This window comes from Pongo abelii, chromosome 3 (genome assembly GCF_028885655.2).
Source record: "Pongo abelii isolate AG06213 chromosome 3, NHGRI_mPonAbe1-v2.0_pri, whole genome shotgun sequence".
NCBI lineage: Eukaryota > Metazoa > Chordata > Mammalia > Primates > Hominidae > Pongo > Pongo abelii.
The window spans coordinates 124625495-124652477 of NC_071988.2; the positions used below are offsets into that span (position 1 = coordinate 124625495).

At 38.6% G+C, this 26983-nt stretch overlaps 1 protein-coding gene across 3 annotated transcripts in view; it reads right to left on the bottom strand.

The window, feature by feature from the left end:
• SLC9B2 (solute carrier family 9 member B2) overlaps window positions 1-26126 on the bottom strand; it is a 60005-nt gene extending 33879 nt beyond the window's left edge. The window contains exons 1-4 of one of the 3 annotated variants that reach the window (XM_024245589.3): window positions 25580-26120; window positions 16856-16987; window positions 15721-15901; window positions 7177-7347 (exon numbers count right to left, since the gene is read on the bottom strand). In XM_024245589.3, coding sequence (XP_024101357.1) covers window positions 7177-7347; window positions 15721-15901; window positions 16856-16945 — 442 coding nt within the window. In that variant the 5' untranslated portion in view covers window positions 16946-16987; window positions 25580-26120. 3 annotated transcript variants of the gene reach the window in all.
• Window positions 26127-26983: the final 857 nt, after the last annotated feature.

Consider the following 26983-nt stretch of genomic DNA (forward strand, 5'->3'; position numbering starts at 1 on the left):
TAATATTCCCAAAATAACTGAACTTAAAAGGGAGACAAGATGCAGCATTTTGATAGAGTATGATCAAATTCTAAACATAAAATGTTTTAATACAATGCCAGCTCAGTCAGCCCTTTGCGTGCAAACAGCAAACAGCCCCTGAAATTATTTGCTATGTCAGATTACTTGAAATATCAATAAATACTTATATGGATTCTACTTTACCTTCAGATTAGATAATTTCATAAGAGACAGATAATCTACTTTGCAAAAGTTTTAGATGTCAATTATGATGAAATGGACATGTCATCTGGTGACAGTCATGTCAGCTGGTGACTCTTCTTTCACTCAGTCATTCAACTCTACTGAATGCCTTCAGTAGTTTAGACACTAGAGTATGTATCACACATATAATAATAGATTACATTTCAACAAGCTTTCAGCCTCTAGGGAACAAGACAAACGGACAATACCAATTTTATGAAAGCATGAGGGGGATGTTACATGAGCTGAGGCAGGAAAGGGGATTTAGAGAAGGGGGAAGAGGATGAAGAAACAGCTAGGGGAGTTGAGAAGTTTCTGGAAAAGACAGTAGTTTATTCAAAGGTAAAAGAAAAAATGACTTATTCTGAAAACTACAAGTAGTTGAGTGTAACTGAGGAAGCTGAGTAGTTAGTGAGGGAATTCTGCCTTCATTGATACCACATGCCCACACAAAGGGAAAGGTTTCTGTGAGAGACTGTGAGCCTCTTCCCTCCATGCTTCTCCAGCAGTGCCCTCTTCTCACCTTGTCCCTATAAGCACCACACTTCAAACAACTAAATAAATTTACTGAAGTTAGGTTATTCTGTGATGCAAGATGGGAGAAGAGAGACAACCTGCTGCACATGAAAGCATCACTCCAGGTATCTCTCATCACTGCCATTTATCTACGGGAAAGGCTCTAAGTTCTGAATGCTGTGGTGGTGGTCTTTCTGGAATGTTTATTGGGCAACAATATGAACAGGCTTGGTTTTTGGAAGAAATAATGATGAGTTATATATGCACATGGTAAAATTAAGACATTGCTGACAAAATGTAAAGTGACAAGTACATACTGTACCCCAACTGCAGCCTTCCATCTTCATTCCTGAATGTTTTTCACTGTTAAGGGTCTTCTGTGCCCTTCCAGAAAGTTTCTGTACCTATTCAAGTATATTTCTGTGTGTATAAGCTCTTTTGTGCTGGACACAAATAGGACACTTATACACTGCTGTACGGCTTGGGTTTTTTCCCATTTAATAGTATATCCTGGACATTTTCCCACTGAAGCACATATATATTTGCTTTATTCTCTTTTAGTAACTGGAATAGTATCTCACTGTTTGGAAGTTCCATAATTTTTGGACCACTAATAATAGATTTTAAGAAACTTTTCAGGTTTTTCATTATAAACAGTGCTGAAATGAGCACAATTCATACATCAAGTATTTAAGTGCCTGCTACATGCTAGCCCTGTACGAGATCCTAGTAACAAAGAGGTGAGCTAGACCAGCAGTCCGCAGCCTTTTTGGCACCAGGGACCGGTGTCGTGGAAGACAATTTTTCCACGGATGGCAGGGGGAATGGTTTCGGGATGAAGCTTTCCACCTCAGATCATCAGGCATTAATTAGATTCTCATAAGGAGCACACAACCTAGATTCCTTGAATGTGCAGTTCACAATAGAACTCATGCTCCTATGAGAATCTAATGTCACTGCTGATCTGACAAGAGGCAGAGCTCAGGCAGTAAGGCTCGCTCACCTCCTGCCATGGCCCGGGGCTTGGGCACCCCTGAGCTAGACTAATGTGGTCCTTGTCCATATGGAGCTTATATATTTGTAGGTTTACATTAACTATATTCATATTATAATTTCTAGCAGTGGAAATGTTAGGCCCTATGGTATAGGTATATATCATTTTTATATATATTGATGGCTTACCAGCCAAAAATACTGCACTAATGCTTACATTCCATTATCATTACAATAGCTCTTTAATGAAATTTAAAATGTGTGTCTAAACCACTCCTAAATTAATTATGGCATTCAATGACCTGAAATCAAATGGAATATCCTAAGAAGAACTCAAAACTATGTTAAGAGGTTTTTTTGTTTTGGGGGATATGAGGGGGCAATTTTTTTTTTTTTTTTTTGAGACAGGGTCTTGATATGTTGCCCAGGTTGGACTCAAACTCCTGGGCTCAAGCGATTCACCCACCTTAGACTCCCAAGGTGCTAGGATTATAGGTATGAGCCGCTGCTCTCTCTTGGCCTGAGAGAGCATTTTTCATTCCTGAAATGAACGTGACAGCAGCTTCCCTGGGAGACTGTTTCCTTTGCTAGTGGTCTGGTTGATGTAATGTGACCACCTGATTTTGATTTGGCACGTATCCCCACTCTTGCCTCTAGGGCCTCCCCTGGTCATGGAGGAAAGAACATCTTCCTGGATAGAGGAGTGTTGTTCTCTTAAAATTTTGTATTATGAAAATTATCAACACATGGCTAATCTCATTTCATCCACTCCCAAGTTTTTTTTTATTATTATTTGTGTTATGGAAATTTTTTCAATAATGATTTTTCTTCTCTTCCAAAGGGAAGCCGTTTTCAAATTCATTTCAGGAATCAAAAATGCTCACTCATACTCCGTCCCTGGCAATCACTTCAATTAAACTCTTAAAAATATAGAACAGGCAACCATCACATATATTTTATCCTAATAAGTTTCCTTTATGGATTCAGATAATGCTTCAGTTTTGGATACTGGCCTTAATATAATAAGAACCAGTAAACTTTCTTTCTCTATGCAAGTATACAACTATAAAAAAGAATGGTGAAATATGTATTTAATTTTTGAGAATGATTTCAGTTACCTTAGGAGATTTCATTTTGTCACAAATCCCAAGACTTTACATCTTTTTGCAAAATGGTACATTTTGTTTTTGCAATAGGCATGGAGTGAAAAAAAGACAAATGGGGTGTAATGGGCATTTTCATGTGTCTAGAACAACAGTCTTCAACATAGGTTGCATATTAGAATCGTCTGGAGAGCTTTTTAAAACTTCTGATGTCCAGGCCATATTCCATTTCAATTAATTCAGAATCTCTGGGGTAAGACCTAGGCATCAGCTTCTTTTTTTTCTTTTTTTGAGACGGAGTCTCGCTCTGTCGCCAGGCTGAGTGCAGTGGTGCGATTTCGGCTCACTACAACCTCCTGGGTCCAAGTGATTCTCCTGCCTCAGCCTCTTGAGTAGCTGGGGCTACAGGTGTGGGCCAACCATGCCTGGCTAATTTTTTGTATTTTTAGTAGAGATGGGGTTTCACCATGTTGGGCAGGATAGTCTTGATCTCCTGACCTCGTGATCTGCCCACCTCCACCTCCCAAACCATCAGCTTTTTAAAGACAGGTGATTCCTGGCCTGGCATGGTGGCTCACACCTGTAATCCCAGCACTTTGGGAAGCCAAGATACGAGGATTGCTTGAGCCCAGGACTTCAAGACCTGCCTGAGCAATAAAGTGAGACCCCGTCTCTACAAAAATAAAAAAGGTGTAGGGACATGTGCCTGTAGTCCCAGCTACTGGGAAGGCTGAGGCAGGAAGATTGTTTGAGCCCAGGAGGTTGAGGATGCAGTGAGCCATGACTGTGCAACTGCGCTCCACCCTGGGCGAATGAGACCCTGTCTCAAAAACAGAACAACCAACAAGAGATTCTTATGTGCAGCCAAGTTCTAGAATGAATGATCTTGCTATATAAAATGTGATCTTAGAGCTTAGAAATGCAGAATCTCAGGCCATGAAGACCTATTTAATTAGAATTTGTATTTTAACAAATTCCAAGGTCATCCTCTTTACAGTGAAGTTTGAGAGTCACTAATTTTGATGCAAGGGTCAGCAAAAATGTTCTGTAAAGGGCCAATGAATATCTTAGGCTTTGTGGGCTATAAAGTCTCTGTTACAACTTCACAACTCTGCCAGTATAATGTGAAGGACATAGACAATATGTAAATGAATAAATGTGGGTGGGTTCCAATTAATATTAATTTATAAAGAGAAGTAGTCTGCCAACCCTTTATCCTAGCATATAGGCATATTTAGAAACAATCCATTTTAGGTGATCATTAAAAAGTCAGGAAACAACAAGTGCTGGAGAGGATGTGGAGAAATAGGAACACTTTTACACTGTTGGTGGGACTGTAAACTAGTTCAACCATTGTGGAAGTCAGTGTGGCGATTCCTCAGGGACCTAGAACTAGAAATACCATTTGACCCAGCCATCCCATTACTGGGTATATACCCAAAGAATTATAAATCATGCTGCTATAAAGACACATGTACATGTATGTTTATCGCGGCACTATTCACAATAGCAAAGACTTGGAATCAAGCCAAATGTCTAACAATGATAGACTGGATTAAGAAAATGTGGCACATATACACCATGGAATACTATGCAGCCATAAAAAAGGATGAGTTCATGTCCTTTGTAGGGACATGGATGAAGCTGGAAACCATCATTCTCAGCAAACTATTGCAATGACAAAAAACCAATCACTGCATGTTCTCACTCATAGGTGGGAATTGAACAATGAGAACACATGGACACAAGAAGGGGAATATCACACACAGGGGCCTGTTGTGGGGTGGGGGGAGGGGGGAGGGATAGCATTAGGAGATATACCTAATGTAAATGACGAGTTAATGGCTGCAGCACACCAACATGGCACATGTATACATATGTAACCAACCTGCACGTTGTGCACATGTACCCTAAAACTTAAAGTACAATTTTAAAAAAAGAAACAATTCATTTTAACAATAATTCAACTAATAACTTTAGAGAACAAAAAGCATCCATGAGAAATAATATGAATTAAGTGGACTATCTTTAGTTTTACCTAAAATTAGAAATACATTGAGAAATGGGGCATAGTAAGAGATAAATAATTCTACTTCTTTTTATATTTAACTTTAACTACTGACCACAAGTTCAAAAGCAGATAATTTTGGTGAATGTTGGCGAATCCTGATTGTTCTCACTCACACAGCTAACAGAAAAAAAAAACTGTTCAGGAAATGTGTGTAAATATATATGCATGTATGAAAGGTAGGTGGTGTTTTACTAAAACTGAGTGATTAATAAATCTGTTAGAAATGAACACAAAATGCCTCTGTGGTAAACAAATTTTATAATGCAGAATTCTTTTTTTTTTTTTTTTTGAGGCAGATTCTCACTCTGTCACTCAGGTTGGAGTGTAGTGGGGTGATCTCGGCTCACTGCATGCTCCACCTCCCGGGTTCACGCCATTCTCCTGCCTCAGCCTCCCGAGTAGCTGGGACTACAGGTGCCTGCCACCACGCCCGACTAATTTTTTTGTATTTTTAGTAGAGATGGGATTTCACCATGTTAGCCAGGATGGTCTTGATCTCCTGACCTCGTGATCCGCCCACCTTGGCCTCCCAAAGTGCTGGGATTACAGGCGTGAGCCACTGCACCTGGCCTATAATGCAGAATTCTTTGAAGAAATATTAAAGGTATCACACCTAGTTTTAAGACTAATTTGTGTATGTGTCTTGTTTGGGCAGTTCTCATTGCCTCTGGAAGAGTATTTTCAGCTATGTCTTTAAGAATCATGATATTTTATTTCATTTTTATCTTTTTTGAGATGGAGTCTCGCTCTTGTCACCCAGGCTAGAGTGCAGTGGCGTGATCTCGGCTCACTGCAACCTCCACCTCCCAGATTTAAGTGATTCTCCTGCCTCAGCCTCCCAAGTAGCTGGGATTACAGGCACCTGCCACCATGCCCAGCTAATTTTTTTATTTTTAGTAGAGATGGAGTTTCACCACGTTGGCCAGGCTGATCTTGAACTCCTGACCTCAGGTGATCCACCTGCCTTGGCCTCCCAAAGTGCTGGGATTATAGGTGTGAGCCACCATGCTCGGCCCATATTATATTTTAAATATACACAATGGTGTGCTGGTAAATGCTTAACAAGTGGCTTGCCAAAAAAGTATGCATTTTATATAGGCGCATACATTATTAAATTTTACTGATATAAAGGATGTGCAGCACACAGTTTACAAATATACAACCATCTTCACTGTAAATTCTATATAGCCAATTTATTCTCACAGAATGTTTTCACTGCTGTTTGTCAAACTTCTGTGTCCATAACCAACTATGGTTGCAGTTCTACCAAGATTTGACAGAATCAGACTACAAATAAATGGTTGCATACTATCTGATTCAGCAAAGAAGTCACATATCATAAATGAGCAAGTGCAGTGTCACCATGAATGTTGGTTGATATTTTTGCTTATATTAATAAGATGAAAATGAAACAATAAAAATACATGTCAGCACTTCACTCTGTCAATGACATAAGTGACTTATACTATGACAAACTTTGATTTGTAGCATTTGCTGATTTTTTTTGTTTGTTTGTTATAGATACTTCTACCATGGCCGATTTTAAGCTACAACACGATGTCACTGAAAGTGGAGTTGGGAAGAGGTGGCAGTGGCACACCATTATGTAGTATTTCCATAATCTCAAGAGCATAGGTGAGGGGAAACAGAGTAAAACATTAGGAAGTCTTCAGTGTTGAGCACTGAATGCTTGTTTTTAATGTCAGTTATTTAATTTTAATTATATATATATACACACACACACACACACACACACATATATATATAAAAACATATTTTGAGACAAGTTCTCATTCTGTTGCCCAGATTGGAGTGTAATGGTGCAATCATGACAGCCTTGACCTCCCGGGTTCAATCAATCCTCCCACCTCAGCCTCCTGAGTAGCTGGGACTACAGGTGCACGTCACTATGCCCGGCTAATTTTTGTATTTTTTTGTAGAGACAGGGTTTCACCATGTTTGCCCTGGCTGGTCTTGAACTCCAGAGCTCAAGCAATCTGCCTATCTTGGCCTCCCAAAGTGCTGGGATTACAGGTGTGAACCACAGCACACGTGCCAGGATAATTTAATTTTTTAAATTGCCATGTTTAACAACTGGATCACAGGACTCCTCAAAATTTAACAACTGGCTTTTGGCTCCAGCATGGCAAATACAGAAATATTTTATCCCTTTATTTCCCAAAGCTTTCCAAACTATTATCTTAAAAATATGGTTTACTCTGGATAAAACAGGAAACATTTAGCACTTACCAAGAAGAGAAGGCAGTGGAGGCAATGTAGGTAACTTAATAAGCCCCAAAAGTTTACCTCCAATGATGGCACAATAGAATAGGATTATAATTCCAAATAGGTTTCCTCCAGGAAGACATTCACTGCCAGTAATTGACCAAATGACAGCCCACAGAAGAACAATGATGGTAACTGAAATAAACCAGGAATACTAGTTACTATCAATAAGTTGTCACATAGAGGTTTTGATAAAATCTAAAATAATTTGTAAAAATCAATACTGAATGAAAATGCAAATATTTATAATCATGTTTAATCTGTAAAGAGTATCAGTAAGATGAACAACTGGGTAACTGACAACATCTTAAGAAATCGGATATTACCAGTACTTTTGAATCTGCCTATGTGCCCCTCCCCATCCATCTCCCTTTATACTGCCAGAAGGAACCATTATTTTGACTTTTTTCACCATTCACTTTTTTCTTTATAATTTTAACACAAATATATTATTTAGTTCTGTCTTGAATTAGACATTATTGTTTCTTTTTTTTTATAGTCAATATTTGTTTAGAATTACCTACTAAGATACCTTTTTTGAAATCATGATTCATTATGGCATCTCAAACTTTTCTTTCTTTTTGTTTTGAAACAGGGTCTCCCTCTGTAGCCCAGGCTGGAGTGCAGTAGCACAATCATGGCTCACTACAGCCTCAACCTCCCAGGCTCAAGTCATCCTCCTGCCTCAGCCTCTCACGTAGCTGGGACTACAGGTGTGTACCACCATGCCTGGCTAATTTCTTAAAAATTTTTTAGTGGAGACAGGGTTTCATCATGTTACCCAGGCTGGTCTCGAAGTCTTGAGCTCAAGTGATCCTCCTGTCTCAGCCTTCCAAAGTGCTGGGATTACTGGTGTGAACCTCCTCATCCAGCCTCAAATTCTTCATCTGGGACAATTATCCTGCTGCCTAAAGCATTTCCTTTAGGAAAAGCATTTCTATAAGAATGGGAAATAGGCCAGGCATGGTGGTTTATGCCTGTCCCATCACTTTAGGAGGTCAAGGCAGGAGGATTGAGCTCAGGAGTTCGAAATCAGCCTGAGCAACATAGTGAGACCTTGTCTCTACTAAATATAAAATATAAAAATTAGCTGGGTATGGTGGTGGGCATCTGTAATCCCAGCTACTCGGGAAGCTGAGGCAGGAGGATCCCTTGAGCCCAGAAGTTTGAGGATGCAGTGAGCTATGATTGCACCACTGCACTCCAGCCTGCATTACACAGCGATACCCTGCCAAAAAAAAAAAAGTGAAATGTTTCCATTTGAAAACTTGTGTTTTACAAAACTGTGCACTAAAATTTGAAAAGTTTATGGGAAAAAGAGAGTTGGGGCAGACCACTCAAAACTGGTGACCAAAGCACTAAGAAAAACCAAAACTATCCTAATAAGAGTCTTAGCACAGATGAATCTACACACTGACATTTGTGTCCCACACAGGCAGTCTGTTCTTTACAGACTTAAACCTGGCCTCACATTTCCTACTTCAAGATGGAAATTCTTGGGGTATTTTCTTTAAACAGAGAGCAGTTCCATCAAAATCTGATCCACATTTTAGCCCTCTGCCTCAATATAATAAATTTCAACAAAAGGAAAAGCGTTGGCAGCTTCTTTACCTCAGATTATACTCTCAGCCGCTTCATCTACATGTGTTTTATTAGATAGCTTAATGTCATAGAATATTTGAGTCCTTGAAGCCCCTAAACCAGCTACTAATTGCAAGAAAAGTCAGCACTTCCACAGAGATTTCATCCTTTAAAAGGTCCTCACGCAGGGAAGGCTTTACCTTTAATTGTAAGAAAGCATATATTTGGTCTTTTCTTCCCCAGTTCACTTTGCCTTCACTTGCTATTGCTTGACGATACAAAATATTATGGGCCAGGAAAAATTATACACAAAACTGCAAATTCCATACACTCTAACAAAATTCTATTTACCATTGCATATGAGCTAATTCATGATATAGAAACACTCTGTATCACCGCATGCTGTATTTCTCAGGAGAATCTGTTGTAGTAAATTCTTAGTTTTATCATCTGGAATTATCTTTATTCTCATTCTTAAAAGATAGTTTTTCTAGGTATACCTCAGTTTTTTGTTAAATTCTAGGTTGAGTGTTATTGTTTCTCTGTTCCTTGAAAATACTATTCCTTGGTTTTCTGGTTTTGAAGAGCCCGATTTCAGCTTTTTAAAGGAATTCGTTTTCCTTGTTTTCAACATCTTCTCTTTTTCTTTGGTTTTCCTTTCAGTATGATGTGTTCAGGTGTGACTTCCTTTTGTTTTGCTTAAGATTTATGTTTTTTTAAAAAAATCAGTTCTGGAAAATTCTTAGCCTTTAATTTCTTCAAAGATTTCCTCTTCCCCATTCTCTTTTTCCATGTTGCTAACCCTAGTTTTTGTATCTTTCATCTTTGTGTGTACTGCATTCTAGATAATCTCTTCACATTTATTTGCCAGTTCACCATTTTTTTCACTTAATCTGCTGCCTAATTTGTCCATTGAGTTTTTAATTTCAACTACTATCCTATATCTTTCATTTCTAGAAGTTCAAGTTGGTTCTTCTTCAAATCTATTCATTTTTAAAAGTTACTTGTTTTGTACTCATGTTTTCTAATTCTTAACTTCTTTATATATATAAATGTCTTATATTCTGTTTTCTGATAATGTACATTTCTGAAATCTGTTTTTTTGTTTCCTGTTGCATGTTGTGTTTCTTTTTCTTTTTTCTTTTTTTTTTTAGTTTTTTTGCAATAGTGAGCTCTCCCTTGGAACTTTGTCTAGTTTGTTTTTTGCAGTAGTGAGCTCTCCCTTGGAACTTTGTCTAAAACTAAACTTTTTAGTTTGTCTTTTGCAACAGTGAGCTCTCCCTTGGAACTTTGTCCAACTTTGTTGAAGCCTTAGGTTGAATGAGTTTTCCCAGATGGGAAATGAATTTACTTCTACCATGTACTTAAAAGCTTCCCATCCGAGACCATCTGAAAATGTTTTTTGAAAATAGATACATTTTCAAATTGAATTTTTTCTATGAAATTGGAGACAAATCAGGATGAAGTTAAACATTTTTATTGGAGACTCCACACCTGCCCCAGCCAGCAACTACAGTTGAGACAGGTTTAGTCACAAGCCCCATCTGCAGAACAGGTTTACCTCAAATTTGGCATCACACTGGGTTTCAACTTTATGTGGGTGAAGGAGAATGCTTTTTCCTGTTAGACTTCTCCCAACCTGGGCAGGCTCTAGCTTAGCCTCCTGTGCTCGCAGCACTCTCAAAATCAATCTCAAGTTCCCTGAGGTGGATCTAGAACTAGAAATACCATTTGACCCAGCCATCTCATTACTGGGTATATACCCAAAGGATTATAAAACATGCTGCTATACAGACACATGCACATGTATGTTTACTGCGGCACTATTCACAATAGCAAAGACTTGGAACCAACCCAAATGTCCAACAATGATAGACTGGATTAAGAAAATGTGGCACATATACACCATGCAATACTATGCAGCCATAAAAAATGATGAGTTCGTGTCCTTTGTAGGGACAGGGATAAAGCTGGAAACCATCATTCTCAGCAAACTATCGCAAGGACAAAAAACCAAACACCGCATATTCTCACTCATAGGTGGGAATTGAACAATGAGAACACATGGACACAGGAAGGGGAATATCACACACCGGGGCCTGTTGTGGGGTGGGGGGAGGAGGGAGGGATAGCATTAGGAGATATATCTAATGTTAAATGACGAGTTAATGGGTGCAGCACACCAAAATGGCACATGTATACATATGTGTATGTTGTGCACATGTACCCTAAAACTTAAAGTATAATAATAATAAAAAAAAAAAGTTCCCTGAGGTTTGGTAGAAACCTCCAGGGTGGGGCCACCTTGAGTGCTTATTGACCTCTGCTACTTACACTTTGGTTTTGGTGTCTGATGATTCCCTGTTTTCTTGACAGATCATTTCAAAAGACTTAAAATATTTTTTCAGATGATGTCCTTGGTTTGTGACAAGATTGTTCATTGAGTCTTGTCTAACATACTGCTAGAGACTGAATTCAATGTCCCTTTTTCTAAACCCTCACAGAATTGTTCCAGATTTTCTAGGCTTACGATACTACTGCAGTGGAATACCTAAGGGACTTCCAGTATTTTCCAATTAGCTACAAGGGTTGAAATTTCTATGCGATATCAGAGGTAGAATGGGAAAGCAGGATTTGCCAGCTATTATACTAAATTATACTTTATCATAGCATAAACCCAAGCTAATATTAAATTCAGCAAGGTAGAATTAAGTGTTTTCTCTTTTTGGCTGGGTGCAGTGGCTCACGCCTGTAATCCCACCACTTTGGGAGGCTGAGGCAGGCGGATCACGAGTCCAGGAGTTCGCGACCAGCTTGACCAACATGGTGAAACCCTGTCTCTACTAAATACAAAAATTAGTCGGGCATGGTGGCACGTGCCTGTAATCCCAGCTATTCAGGAGGCTGAGGAAGGAGAATCGCTTGAACCCAGGAGGTGGAGCTTGCAGTGAGCCGAGATCGAGCCGTTGCACTCCAGCCTGGGCAACAGAGCAAGACTCCATCTCAAAAAAAAAAAAAAAAAAAAGAGATTTTTCTACTTCAAGACTATTAAAAAAATCTCTAACTCTCTTTCCCTGTGCTTTACTTGAAATACAGTTGTAAATACATAGCAAATGGTATGTCTATAAGGTTTCTCTAAATCATGTTTAAATCAGTTAACAATTTACTTCTCATTTATGATTATGGAAAACCACAAATTTTCACATGTAAGATTTACTTTTTTTATTTTTATTTTTTGAGACAGTTTCACTCTTGTCACCCAGGCTGCAGTGCAATGGCACGATCTCAGCTCACTGCAACCTCTGCCTCCTGGGTTCAAGTAATTCTCCTGTCTCAGCCTCCTAAGTAGCTGCAATTACAGGCACCTGCCACCATGCATGGCTAATTTTTTGTATTTTTAGTGGAGATGAGGTTTCACTATGTTGGCCAGGCTGATCTTGAACTCCTGACCTCGTGATCCACCTGCCTTGGCCTCCCAAAGTGCTGGGATTACAGGCGTGAGCCACTGAGCCCAGCCTACTTTTTAAGAAGAATACTGATACATACTGCATAGGCACAGGAAAAAGTATAGGACAAAAGTCGTCTTGTAAACCTCTGGAACAGAAGAACAGAAAAATAAGTGATGAGATGTTTATCTACCATGAACCTCATTTTTCAGGCTGCTTTATGAACGATTATACATTTTTAAAAAATGTGTTCCAAAATTACATTATTCATTTTTACTCTTTCCTTATGTCAGTCCATATCTGTTTCATTGTAAACGTTTTAACTATACGTAGGCCATATTTTGAATGATAAAAGTTTAAAAAAATAATAAAAACAACAGAAAAGGTATTCAATTATCTGTGATCTTATCAGCTAGTGTATATTTTTGGATTCTGGTTTTCTGTACATGTTCTAAGTTTGAGATTTTCTCCCATGTTTAGTTAAATAACCTGACTTGGTTTCATTAAAAACACATCTAGAGCCTAAAGTATTATATATTATGCTTGGCTTTCATTGTCCCAGATGATAATGGTAAACATGTCTTTCAGAGCCCACAAAGTATAACTATGGAATTGAGTCTCATTTTTCAGTAAACATATGTGGGCATCCATATATTTACTTCAATGATGCTATTATTCCTCAACACAATTTTTGAAATTGTCTTTAAATTTTCCTTAAAAGGCAAATTTAGTAAAACTCTGAAACTATTAGAAAAAAACATAAGAAAAAAGCTCCATGACACTGGTCTGAGCAATAACTTTTTGGATATGACTCCAAAAATATAGGCAACAAAAGCAAAAACAGACAAACCAGATTACACCAAACTAAAAAGCTTTTGCACAGTAAACAATCCACAGAGTGAAGAGACAACCTACAGAATGGGAGAGAGCAGTTGCAAACTGTGTACCTGGCAAGGAGTTAATGTCCAGAATATAAAAGGAACTCAAAAAACTCAATAGCAGGAAAACAGATAATCCAATTTAAAATGGGCAAAGGACCTGAATTTTTCAAAAGAAGACATACAAATGGCCAACAGGTGTAGGAAAAAATGTTCAACATTTCACCTCATGCCTGTCAGGATGGCTATTATCAAAAAGACAAAAGATAACAAGGGGTTGGCAAGGATGTAGAGAAAAGGTAACTCTGTGCACTATTGGTGGGAATGTAAATTAATACTACTATTATGCATAATGGTATGGAGAGTTCTCAAAAAAGTAAAAATAGTACTACCATATGATCCGGCAATCCCATTACTGGGTATGTATCCAAAGGAAATGAAATCAGTATGTTGAAGAGATTTCTGCACTCCCATGTTTATTGCAGTACTATTCACAATAGCCAAGATATGGAATCAACCCTAAGTGTCCAACAATGAATAAGTGGATGAAGAAAATATGTGTGTATACACAATGATATGCTTTTCAGCCATAAAAAAGAATGAAATCCTGTCATTTGCAACAACATGGATGAACCTGGAGGACATTATGCTAAGAAGTAAGCCAGGAACAGAAAGACAAATAGTGCATGTTCTCACTCATATGTAGAATCTAAAACAGTTGTTCATATGGAAATAGTAAATAGAATGGTGATTACCAGGGACTGGGGAGGGGAGGAGCTTGGGGTTATGGGGAGAGAGTGGTCAACAGGTACAAAGTGATAATTAGATAGGAAGAGTAGTTTGTTCTGTATCACAGCAACGTGACTATAGTCAGGAATAAGGTATTGTATACCTCAAAACAGAAGATTTTCTATGTTCTCACCATGAAGAAACAATAAGTGCTTCAGGTGTTAGATATGCTAATTAGCTAGATTTGATTATATAATATATACATGTATTGAAACATCATATTGTACCCCACAAATATGTACAAGTATGTGTCAAAAATAAAAATAAATAAATAATGCTGATGAATGGATGTTTATGTTTTTGAACAATTCTTTTTATATTTTGATGTTAAAATTATCTTTATCTTTTGAAAATATGATTTATAAAAGTGAAAAATTGTGGATAGATTCCAGACATTTAAAAGTTGGCCGGTTAAAACTAGTTTTTCCAGGTGCAGTGGTATACATCTGTAACAAGCTACTTGGGAAGCTGAGGTGGGAGGATCCCTTGAGCCTAGGAGTTCAAGACCAGCCTGGGCAACATAACAAGATCCTGTCTCCAGGAAAAAAAAGGTTGGGTGGGGGAGGTGAAAATGGCAGGAAGACCATGACCAATGCCTTGACATGTAATTTTCTCTAGACTTTAAATCTGAAGATCCATGAAAAAAAAATATACACACACACACACATACACACACACACACACACACACACATATAACTCAAGTATATTGGGTGATATATATTGGGTTGTTGGTCATAGGATACAAAATTTCAGTTAGACAGGAGGAATAAGTTTAAGAGGTCTATTGCACAACATTAAGACTATAGTTAATAAATATATTGTATTCTTGAAAAATGCTAAGAGTGAATGTATTGTGTTCTCACCACAAAAAATGATAGCTATGTGAGGTAATACATATATTAATTAGCTAAAATTAGTCATTCCAGTATGTATACATACTTCAAAACATCATGTTGCACATGGTAAATACATACAATTTTATCTATCAATGTAAAAAATAAAATAAATTTTAACTCTCAATAAAAGAATATTGTCTTCTTAAAAAAACCTAATTTGCCTTTATAGATAATTTTCAAATCTCTTCTTTTTTCTACTTTATCACATATTCCCCCAGCATACACAGCACAGACACATATATGCACACAATTCATTTCTGAAGAAAAATAGAGCATAAATGAATCTGAACTTCCATATATTTATCAAACTGATAGCAGAATAACCTTTGGCTTCCTTCAAAGACCAAATCCATTCCTGAAAGACAAATATATTACAAGCCTAAAAATTTTCAAAATAGTGCTGAGATAAACTCCCAAAGAAAAATCCCCCAAATGTCTTATGTAACAGCAACTCTACTAAAATAAGCTGAATTGCAAATCAATATTTTTACTTATAAAGTAACAGGATTCATCTAGAAGTATAAATGGGGCTGCATTTGCTAAAATATTACTTGCATTACTTAACAGTAATAACAACAAACGTTTATGTAGTGTTTTAGACAGTCCTAAAGTAATCCTGTGAAATTCCTCAGATATAGTAAAGGAAAAGGTCCTTGATCTGTGTTCCTTCCCCCTTCCCACAATGGTGGTGACTACAGTGATCCTGAAAGCCAAGGTGAAGACAGTGGAGCCCTGTTAGTCCAGGTCCTTCCCTTGAATGTGTGGAGCAGAGCCACCCATGTGTGTGAATTGTTCACCAACTAGTTTTTATGTGTGGGAGAAGTGAACTTCTTTTTGTCCTTTCAACCATGTTATTTAGTAATCTGCCATTATAACAACTTCATCTTTTGCTGTCTCTTTCTGAATTCATCCTTACCATTTGTTACGACCCTGTCCAGTAAACCATGTGGAGGACAAGCCAGCATTTGTCTCAGTCTTTGTACGTGATTTGCTTCAGTTGGTGTTTCTTGTAGCTTTTTTTCACTGCTTTTCAAAAGAATACTTCCTTCTGTTGGTTCATTTGCATCTATACCTTTGAGCTTCATAACTGTCTCCTCCTGTGTTTAAAGTAATTTTAAAAATCCTTAAAACTGTATATATTTTACACAATTTTATAGGTACTGCATCATCACCTTACAAATCAAATTTCTATGACTAGAATCAAGGATAACACTTTGTAGGAAAAACACACAGCTTTATTACTAGCTAATCAGCTTGAAACAAGAATTATGCTAGGAGTATTTAGCACAGTCACTATTTTTAGTACAGGTTGAGTATCACTAATCTGGAAATCTAAAATCTGAAATGCTCCAAAATCTGAAACTTTTTGAGCACTGACATGACACACAAGTGAAAAATTCCACACCTAAAGTCACATGACAGGTAACAGTCAAATGCAACTTTGTTTCATGTACAAATTATTTAAAATATTGTATAAAATTACCTTTGGATTACCTGTATAAATATGAAACATAAATAAATTTCCTGTTTAGACTTGGGTTCCATCTGCAAGATATCTCATTAGGTGCATGCAAATATTAAAAAAAAAAAATCCAAGACACTTATGGTCCCAAGCATTTCAGATAAGGGATATTCAACCTGTATTATAAATGCTTGGGTCACATAACATTTTATTATGTTTTGTAATACTGGGTTTTAAAATAAGCATATTTAACATAAAATTCAGGGCAATAATTGGCACATATACCAAAGTGGTTTAGAAAAAGATGACTATCTGTAATGAAAACCACTTCACCTTCATTAATCTACTTGAATTTAAACAATAAAAAGAAAGGAAGAAACCAAAACCATTCTAGAGATTAGGTCAGAGACACAAAGCGTTTCATAGGCTCTCCATTTTTCTAGTCACAGGTAGGGTCAGCTGGCAATGATGTTAGCTGGGAAAACTGGTAGCCACACCTGCCTTGGATTGGTGAGTTTGGGGATAGGAGAATTGGTAAATGAGTGGTAGAATATGAAGAAAACACAATTCTATCACAGCTTAGATTTACCTGTGTTTCTTGATGCATGGAGGGCGTGTAATTCATTCCTGTGGATGGTTCTGAATCTTCATATGTAATTCTTTTATCTTCATCCCCCATTATTTACAATTAAGAAGATGACACAGGGAAGAGGAACGAGATCTGTTTTGAAAGAGTATAGATACAGAGCAGTAATTTGAAAGTCTCGTGATTTCAAAGACTTTGGATTGTACTTATTTTTTTCCCTAAGAATTCCGAATGGCTAAACTATTTGAAATTAGACTATTCTTAATTTTCAATGGCTGTTTTTTTTTTTGCTTGATTCTAGTATATTATCATCATTCTTATCTACCTTTTTATTTTTCTTGAAAAAGCCTTTGTTGACCAATCACATTTTTATGATTTCTTTCCCACATTATTTTTTGAGTTAAAAACAATACAAGCAATATCAGTGTTAAACTGTCCTCTCTCATGGGCCAACTGGATGAAGCAGGAAGTCTCCAGGTAACTTTCCAATTGTTGATATGAGGAATGAGTCACTAAAGGGAAATCTCTGGATTCCATCCTTTTCAGAGAATCTAGAGTCACTAACTCCTGCCTGGTTCTTATTTCTAAATTAAAGTTTAAAAATACACCACAATTGACTGAGTAGCCACAATGTCTCAGACACTATGATAAGTGCTATGGTAGTCACTTTTTAGTCATTGTGGGCAAGTCAAAGATTACCAAAACATATTGTTTGTTTTCCATTGACTTATCATATACCAGGAAAAATAAATTTATACCAAATAACTAAGAAAACCTGTAAGACTACTGATTGGCTCAATAAACACTCACTTCAACCCATTCTCCCTTGGCGTTCCATGCTATACAGGCTACAAGGCAAATACAGTACTCCAGTTCCTAGCCACTTTTGCAGGTAGAGGTGGCCATGTGTCACACAGTTCTATATATGAGATTTAGGTGGGAGTTTTGGGGGAGGCCTTTAGAGGATAATACTTTGTACTTTTTGTCCTCTAACATTTCCCTTTCTCCTTCCTAGAATGTAGATACAGTGCCTGGAAGAGCAGCAGACATCTTTCAAGCATGAAAATAAAAGCCCTCTACTTAGGATAGTAGATAAGTAAGACAGGAGAAGCTGGTTCCTTGACGACATCTTCCAGTTGCTCCATCAGCCTTGGACTGCCAAGCATTGGGGTAATTGTTTAAACCACTATTAATCAAGTTTTTTCTTCTTTTTTAACTAGTAAGGAAACTTACTCCTAATGCAACAAGTACAGTATCTTGATAGAGGTACACACTACAAACTTGTGGTAGAATCAAAGAGAAAATTATGTAAGAGAAGGGAAAATCTAATTCAACACATATCAAAGTGACTGATATGTTCCAGGCACTATGCTAGACACAAAGACAAGGATGAATTAGACAGGACCCCTCCCTCAAGGAATCATTTTCTCTGTTCAACGAAGTGCCAAGAAATTTGCATTTAAAATTTCAAAGAACATCATGATCTTTTTACCACCACCACCCCCATTTTTCCTACTTACAAAACACATGGTAACCAGAGTGCCATCTCAAAAAGACCTTTAGTTTGTTTTTTATTATATATAATTTGTAATAAATGTTTATATAATGATATATACGTATGTGTATATATGTTTGTATATATAATTTTTTTAATTAAAAAACTTATTTCAAAATTTAGACTGATAATAAAAAAGTCACTTGACCAGAAAATGTTAGACTCAGAGAACACTTGTCTTAAAGGCATGGAGGCATGAAAGCCAGTGGTGTGTGAGGGGAAACTGCTGGAGCTCGTGGCAGGAGGCTGAGAATAATGCGAGATCAGGTTAAAGAGTTAGGATATCATATCTCAAACCATGGCACTTGGCCTTTACCTTCTGAAGTGAATGACCCCAAATATGGTAACTGACAAGATGGGCTGGGTTCGGATTTGGATAAGCCTGAGTTTGAAGTCCATCTATACCAAATTGCTTAACCTCTTTGTGATTAATTTCTTATTTATGAAATGGAGACAAGAATAGTTCTAACTATGCACAGTTGCATTCAATAGTGTTGGTTATTGCTAACCATGCATATTCCTTCTTCCTGATTATCATAAGAAGAATCTTTAAGAATCATTTTGCTTTCCCTATTAAGCAAGAAAAAGTCACCTCAACTTTGAAGAATTTACTACTTAATCCCATTGGTTTTATTTGGTCATGACTTTTCATCTGTTTTTGAGGCCCACTTCTTGATCAGGTGGATGTAACATTCATTTCTTCACCCTTCTCATTAGGAGAATTACATAGAAATTCTTTGGCAGTACCACTAGAATTACCTCTTTCATCAAATTCTCAAAATCAGCCCATTCTGCCACTTACAAAAACTATTTTTAAATAGTCATGAATTAGAAATTATTATTTTTAGTAGACAAAAACTATTGGTTAAAATGAAGCCTTTGTGAACAAATTTTATCAATGTTATTATGGGGTCCTTTTAAATATAAACAATCACAACTTGGCATGTTATGCCATCTGTGGGAATTTATATAATTTTACATTCCAGAAAAGTTCCCTATTCTCCAATACTCTCAACCATAAATGCCAAAGTACTTATACATGATCAGAAAGGTACTGCAGAAATAAAGGGTAAAATGAAATACAAGTCTTTTAATAAGCCCAGTAAGAGATCTTACAACTAGTCAGCTGTATTTGTTTGCTCTCTGCTGTGTTTCCATTTCTAAAAGACCATTTAAAACGCGTGTCTCACTTCAGGAACCCACTTAAATTTAGGAAAATTTCAAAAATGTTAGCTTTACTTAAAGTGACCATGCTCATGGTATTTATTATTCATAGTCATTGGGTCTTGAAATTACAAAAATACCTTTGAAGAGCCATAAAAAATGTCATGAAATGCTTATTAGAAAGTTTATTCTCCTTACTCATAGAGAGGTTCTTAAGGACTCATGCAGAGCCCATTAACCCTTATTTTGTTTTGTTTGTTTGATCTTTGAGATGAAGTCTCCCTCTGTTGCCCAGGCTACAGTGCAGTGGCATGATCCCGGCTCACTGCAACCTCTGCCTCCTGGGTTCAAGAAACTCTCCTGCCTCAGCCTTCTGAGTAGCTGAGATTACAGGTGCCCACCACCTCGCCTGGCTAATTTTTTGTATTTTTAGTAGAGATGGGTTTTTGCCATGTCAGCGAGGCTGGTCTCCGACTCCTGACCTCAGTGATCCACCTGCCTAGGCCTCCCAAAGTGCTGGGATTACAGGCGTGAGCCACCATGCCCGGCCCTTATTTCGAAAACAATTCTAATGACTTTGCTCCTTTGTTTTTCAAAACCTCAGAAGATTAGGTGTTAAATATTAAAATTCAGGAAGAGATTGCTGTGATAGAGGCAAATCGAGAGCAGCATTAGTGATAGTGACTGATGACAGTGAAAGAGATGAAAAAGACAGCAATCTAAGAGTCATTTATAGTGGGGGCGACAGAGCAAGACTGTATAAAAAAAAAAGAAAAAAAAGTTTTCTTAACCTTTTTTCCCCACTTGAAAGAACTGTCCTTAAGAGATCAAGAATATAAGCAGTTTGATATATGTACCTGTTAAGAAGGAAACAGAAAAAAAAATCCTTTAACAGCAGTTGCCTTTGGGAAAGGAAATGGAAGAGGAGTGGCTGGACTTTCTTTTTTATTTTCTACATTATTAAGATTTAATAGGATTTTCTTATGTAATTTGATATATATATATCAAATTACATAAGAAAAAAAAAAAAATATATATATATTTTTAGATGGATTCTCGCTCTGTCACCCAGGCTGGAGTGCAGTGGCATGATCTTGGCTCACTGCAACCTCCGCCTCCTGGGTTCAAGTGATTCTCCTGCCTTGGCCTCCTGAGTAGCTAGGACTAGAGGCATGCACCACCATGCCTGGCTAATTTTTGTATTTTTATTTTTTTATTTTTTTAGACGGAGTCTCGCTCTGTCACCAGGCTGAAGTGCAATGGCACGATCTTGGCTCACTGCCACCTCCACCTCCCGGGTTCAAGTGATTCTCCTGCCTCAGCCTCCCGAGGGCCTACAGGTACGTGCCACCATCCCTGGCTAATTTTTGTATTTTTAGTAGAGACGGGGTTTCACCATGTTGGCCAGGATGGTCTCGATCTCTTGACCTCATGATCCACCCGCCTCGGCCTCCCAAAGTGCTGGGATTACAGGTGTGAGCCACCGTGCCTGGCTAATTTTTGTATTTTTAATAGGGATGGGTTTCACTATGTTGGCCAGAATGGTCTCAAACTCCTGACCTCAAGTGATCCACTGGCCTTGGCCTCCTAAAGTGCTGGGATTAGAGATGTGAGCCACCCTGCCTGGCCCTAATTTTAAATACATTTAAAAAAAATCTACTCAATTCCTAAAGCTTTAGAGAAAAGAAAATGGTACCACATTTCTTGGTAATATTTCTCATAGATATAGTCTGGTGATTTGATTTGAGGTAACTTAATTCCACCTGCCACAATTTAAAATCATTTTTTGTAGTTGTGATTTTTCAAAGAAGATGAGTAACTACCCAGAATCACCAATAGCAGTGGTTTTCAATTTTCAAGTTTGGTTTTCATGGTTTTTTTTTGTTTTTTTTTTTTGTTTTTTTTTTTTTTTGAGGCGGAGTTTTGCTCTTTTGCCCAGGCTGGAGTGCAGTGGCGAGATCTCAGCTCACTGCAACCTCCGCCTTCCAGTTTCAAGCTATTCTCCTGCCTCAGCCTCCCGAGTAGCTGGGATTACAGGTGCCGGCCACCATGTCCAGCTAATTTTTCTATTTTTAGTAGAGATGGGGTTTTACCATGTTGGCCAGGCTGGTCTCAAACTCCTGACCTCATGATCTGCCCGCCTTGGCCTCCCAAAGTGCTGGGATTACAGGCGTGAGCCACCACACCCGGCCCTGGTCTTCATATCTTTATGTCAAATATCTTTCATCAAATGAAATCTAATCCTTAAATCCTACAAATGGAACGAATAAGGTGGTGCTGCAGGAGCCCTGTCTACTCACTCCTGTTCCTTCTGGCAAGTGGAGCATACTTTGGACACCATTTCTGTAAATATGTTTTCACATAGAGAGATATTTGTTAAATGTTCTCTTTTTCAAATTATCTTACTAATCTAAATGTTTACAAGTACTTTCTGTAATATTCCAGAAGAAATAAAGGAACTATCAACTTGCAAATGTCCGTAGGCTCTCAGTCAAGTAAAATAGACTTACTGCTATAATTTCAGTTACTGCTAAAAGATATGGATAAAGACTTTTTATTCTTGCTATTTGCTGCCTGTGATTTGGATAGGCTGACATTTAAAGGAGTAATCTTACGGAGAATTTACATATATTGCTTGCTATGGCTTGAATGTTTGTGTCCCTCCAAAATTCAGATTTTGGAATGTAACTGCCAAGGTGATGGTATTAAGAGGGAGGTACTTTGGAGAAGTGATTAAGTCACCAGCACTCAACCCTCATAAATGGGACTAGCACTCTTATAAAAGAGGTCAAAGGGAGCAGCCTAGTCCCTTTGGCTCTTTCCCTTCCACCATCTGAGAACACAGCAGTAGTCTCTTCCTCCATGTGAAGAAGACATGGCAAGAAGGCACCATCTTGCAAGCAGAGATCAAGTGTGTAACAGACATCAAATCTAATTAGCACCTTGACCTAGGACTTCCCAGCCTCCAGAACTGTGAGAAATAAATTTGATTATTTATAAATTATTTAGTTTGTGGTATTTTGTTATAGTAACAAAAATGGACAAAGACATTGCTAGAGTACGCTGGGTTGTATTCATGCCTTTGAAAGAGCATCACTATGATTGTTCAGTACTCTATAATGATAATAATAACAACAATCTCCTACCTTTGTGTTCATCCATTCATGTGTTGAACATATAGTTTCTCAGTCTCATATAGTATTTCTACATAGAACATACAGAAACATTCCAGTTTCTGTATTTGCTTATCAACACTGATCTAATGCTCATTTCCCAAAAGGAGCCCTACCCAGCACCGAGGAATTCAGATCAGGCTCAGAGTAGGGCTTAACACTTTCTTAGACAATTGATTACTAAAATGACTAATAGTGTTTCCCTGAATGAGAACTACCTTATCTGAAAGACTTAGGTGTGTCAAATACATGCGGTCAAGTTACCAAAGGAAAACAACCGCTATTTTATTTGGTTAAGGATTTAGTAATTTCATTGACTCATGAAGGAAAACACTACATAATGAGATAAGAATAAAAGGAAATTACCCCTACATAAGGGACTCAATACTTGCTTTCATCGTTTCTATTCTCTCTCTTCACAAAAGTGAAATATATTTACTAAAAGTTTAAAATATTATTTCTAGGCCCACTAAAATCAGAATCTACAGAGACTGAATCTACCCCAAGTGGGACAGACATGACTTATGGCCTGTCTAAATGCCAAGTGTTCAGGTATGCCAGTGGGACCCTTCTCCAGCCCTAGGGATAAGTCATTATTGGTGTAAATCAATCTCTGTAACACCATTCCTCTTTGCCACTTATTGGCTAAGGAGTGAGCATGATTCATTTCTTTCCATTGGAATTTGTAGGCAAGACTACTGGGGCATATCACATAAGATTTTCCTTCTTAGTAAAGACAGACAGAGAGGAGGAAAATCCTCTCCTCTTTTTGTCTTTAAATGACCAGGTAAAGAGGCAAGGGAAGTTGGGATTGTGGATGGGTTTCTTGGGACAATTCTAGCAGCCATCATTCACCCATGAAGAAAAGTCAAGATTAGCTGAACACAGAAAGCAACATAGAGCCCTGATATTATTGAGCTACTGAACAAACCCTGGACCCACCCACCTTCAAACATCTTCATGTATGAGCAAAGTACATCTGTATTTTTGAAGGGAGTTTTGGCTGAATATCCTGTTACTTGCAGCCAAAAGCATCCCAACCAACATAACAGGTGATTTTGTTGCAGAACCATCCCTGAGAAGCCCTGATGAAGAGCAGTGATGAGGAACCTCTGTCTTATAAACTTTAGTTTCTATCTTTCTAGCTTCTTGATATAGTGCAAAGTCATCATAGGCAATGAATGATCAGAACACCGCCTTTGTATTGAAATTGCTCAAAAATGTCCAGAAAATAACATTTTAGAAAGTCAAAAATTAGTGCCAAGGTTTTCACTGCCATTCTTTTAGTCAACAGAAATTATTTGGATTGTAAGATTATGTATTTCCCCTCCTCTACCCTGAAGTTAAATTGTAATATTTGAATACTGAATGAAGAAAAGTTGGACTTATAAACATTTGGTTGTTTTCCAAATTTCCACTCATGAAACAAAACAACAACAATAAAATATCACTACTACTGCTGCCTGGAGTTTCATTTCTGCTTTTTCTACTTGAAGAAATTCAAAATCTAACTCAAATGTCACCTTTTCAGTATTTCCTAACTCCAACATTGACGAACTGTCTTGCTCGTTTTCCTCTCTGATGATTCATTCATTCATTCAACAAACAAGAGCTATTAAGTTCTTGTTACGTCCCAGTCCTTGAGCTGAGGATTCAGAAGTGAACGGTCTTAAATAGTTCCTATATTCAGATCTTGTAATCTAGTTAGAGGATGATAAATGATTCCTAAGCAATCACAATGAAATATGGTTAAGTTTCAACTTTAGACACATAACAATTCCATCCCTTAACAAGTTTCATTTCCTTTTTTTTTTTCTTTTTTGAGATGGAGTCTTGCTCTGTCACCTAGGCTGGAGTGCAGTGGCACAATCTTGGCTCACTGCAACCTGTGCCTCCTGGGTTCAAGCGATTCTTCTGCCTCAGCCTCCGGAATAGCTGGAATTACGGGTGTGCACCACCATGCCCAGCTAATTTTTATATTTTTAGTACAGATGGGGTTTCACCATGTTGGCTAGGCTGGTCTCGAACTCCTGACCTCAGGTGATATGCCCACCTCGGCCTCCCAAAGCCTTAACAAGTTTCTATGGTGTGCTAGGCACAAGAGTAACAAAGATGACTAAGATGCAGTCTGCCCTTTAAGGGAGGGTCAGAGACTGATATGTGTTTACCAAAATCGTTTACTCTTCTGCCTGGGTCCATAGTACATTTCCAGTCTCCCTTGCAGGTCAGTGTGGCATGTGACTGAAGTCTGGTCAATGGCACGTGGACATAAATAGTATGTGATTTCCAGTCCTCACCCATAAGAAACAATCCTCATGCAATCCTCTAGTAGCTTTTCCTTTTCTGTCCGTTGCCTGGAAACTAAGGACTCCAAGGTCTTAGGGGATGGCAAAGCCATAACGTAAAAGGAGTTTGGGTTCCTGAATAATTGAGTAGAAGGCCAACAGTTGAACACGTGAATGGACTTGACATGAACGAGAAATAAGCCTGAACTATGTTTAGTTACTGAGATGTTTTACTTTATCTCTTACAGCAGCTACTGCTGTCTTAAGGTTATATTCTTCAGTCAATAGCATATGATGATTCTTAGCACCTCAAGGATGTTAACCCAGTCCACAAAGGCAACACCCTCTGGTTAATCTGAGAACTAAAATAAAAGCAAGCAAGAAAACCCACGCCAACACCTTACAACAGTAAACAGACACGCGCCCGTCACTGGGTGTACAAACAGAAAAGGCTGGGCCCTCGCTCGCGTCTCCGGTCCAGCAGGCCTACAGGATACCCGCCGCTGGCGCTGGGTTTATTTTTACCCTTAGTGTCTCTGGGGCCTCTCACCTGGCAGTCTCCGGCGAAGTCGACCAGGCTCCGTCTGAACGATTAAGAAAGGGACTGTGGGGGAGGCGGCGGAACCTGGTCTAGCCACCGCGCTCTGGGATTCCCGATTCGCGCATCGTCCCAAGCTGAGCCGGGAGGCTGCCTTGACTGCAGATAAACGGTCTCAGGGCGCAGCACCGCGTGGAGTCGGCCCCGCCTTTCGCACGTACCAGCGGGGCGACTCCGCGCATGGAGGTCCGACCCGTCGGCGCCGGTACAGGCTCCGGAGTAAGCATAGGTTGGTCCGCCGCCCGCAGCGGCAGCGCCGTGTGCCCTCCGCCTGGTTTCAGGTCCGGCGGCGCGGGTGGAGAGCCGCGTGCGATGCCGGGTGCGCGTGGCTTCCCCCGGAAAGGTGGTGCCAGGCGCGGCACCGCGCGGCCTTTCAGCTGCTTATCCTCCCTGGGTGGGTCCGCAGGCTTCTGGGGCCAGGACCGGCGAGCTCCCGGGAAAGCTTCTCGGAAAGCTTACCCAGAGAGCGCGGACCCAGGCGCCGAGTCTTCCCGGAGATGACGAGACACCGCGGGAGGAGCACAGCGCAGGCTCCTCGGGACTCCGCGGCGCAGGCCGGGCAGCCCATTGGTTGTTTTATCGTTCCCGAAACCAACCTCTAAGTTGTTTATCAGTCCTCCACCTTTTAGCTGTACCTCTTAGAAGTGTCTTCTCAGCTGCGGTGGGAAGATAGGATTCTTTCTTAAGGTGACCAATTAAATGGCGGGATAAAAGACTTGTTCTGCCCCCCTTTATCGCTTAACACCTGCCCTTCTTGTTGTATTTTAGATTTTTAACCCTTCTATCAGCAGTGTGATTCTATTTCATTTAATTCTCATTTCATGTTTGTGTCTTCCTTTTCTCTGTATTTCCTCTTGTGTGTGTGAAGACGCGCGCACCCCTTACCTGTTTTTCACTCCTGTAAGCAAGTGCCAATCTTAATCAGCGCATTTCAAGCAAGGGAGATTATCTTCAAATTTCTCCACAAGTCAGAAACCATTCATTCTTGTCTCTCAGGTCCTCTTTTGTGATGAACTTATTGGATAGGTTCCATCCAATACCCTTCTTCAGATCATCTGAAATGATTATTTTCCTAAACGGAACTCTTCCTCTCCTAAAGCTTGTAAAAATTTCTAGTGACATTCAGCTTCTTCTTACCACAGGAATGACATATATTTTTCCTTTTAGTCATATGTACTTCATTAATATATCACCTGATTTGATTAACATGACTTTGGAGAACATTGAATTTTTTGGCTAGATTTTACTTCGTTTTTAATGCTGATAGTGTTTATAAAAATGTTTTATAGTTTATGGTCAGCTCTGAGAAAGACTGAGATCATTTGTTAATGTTGGAGCCCATTTTGTAGAATTCGT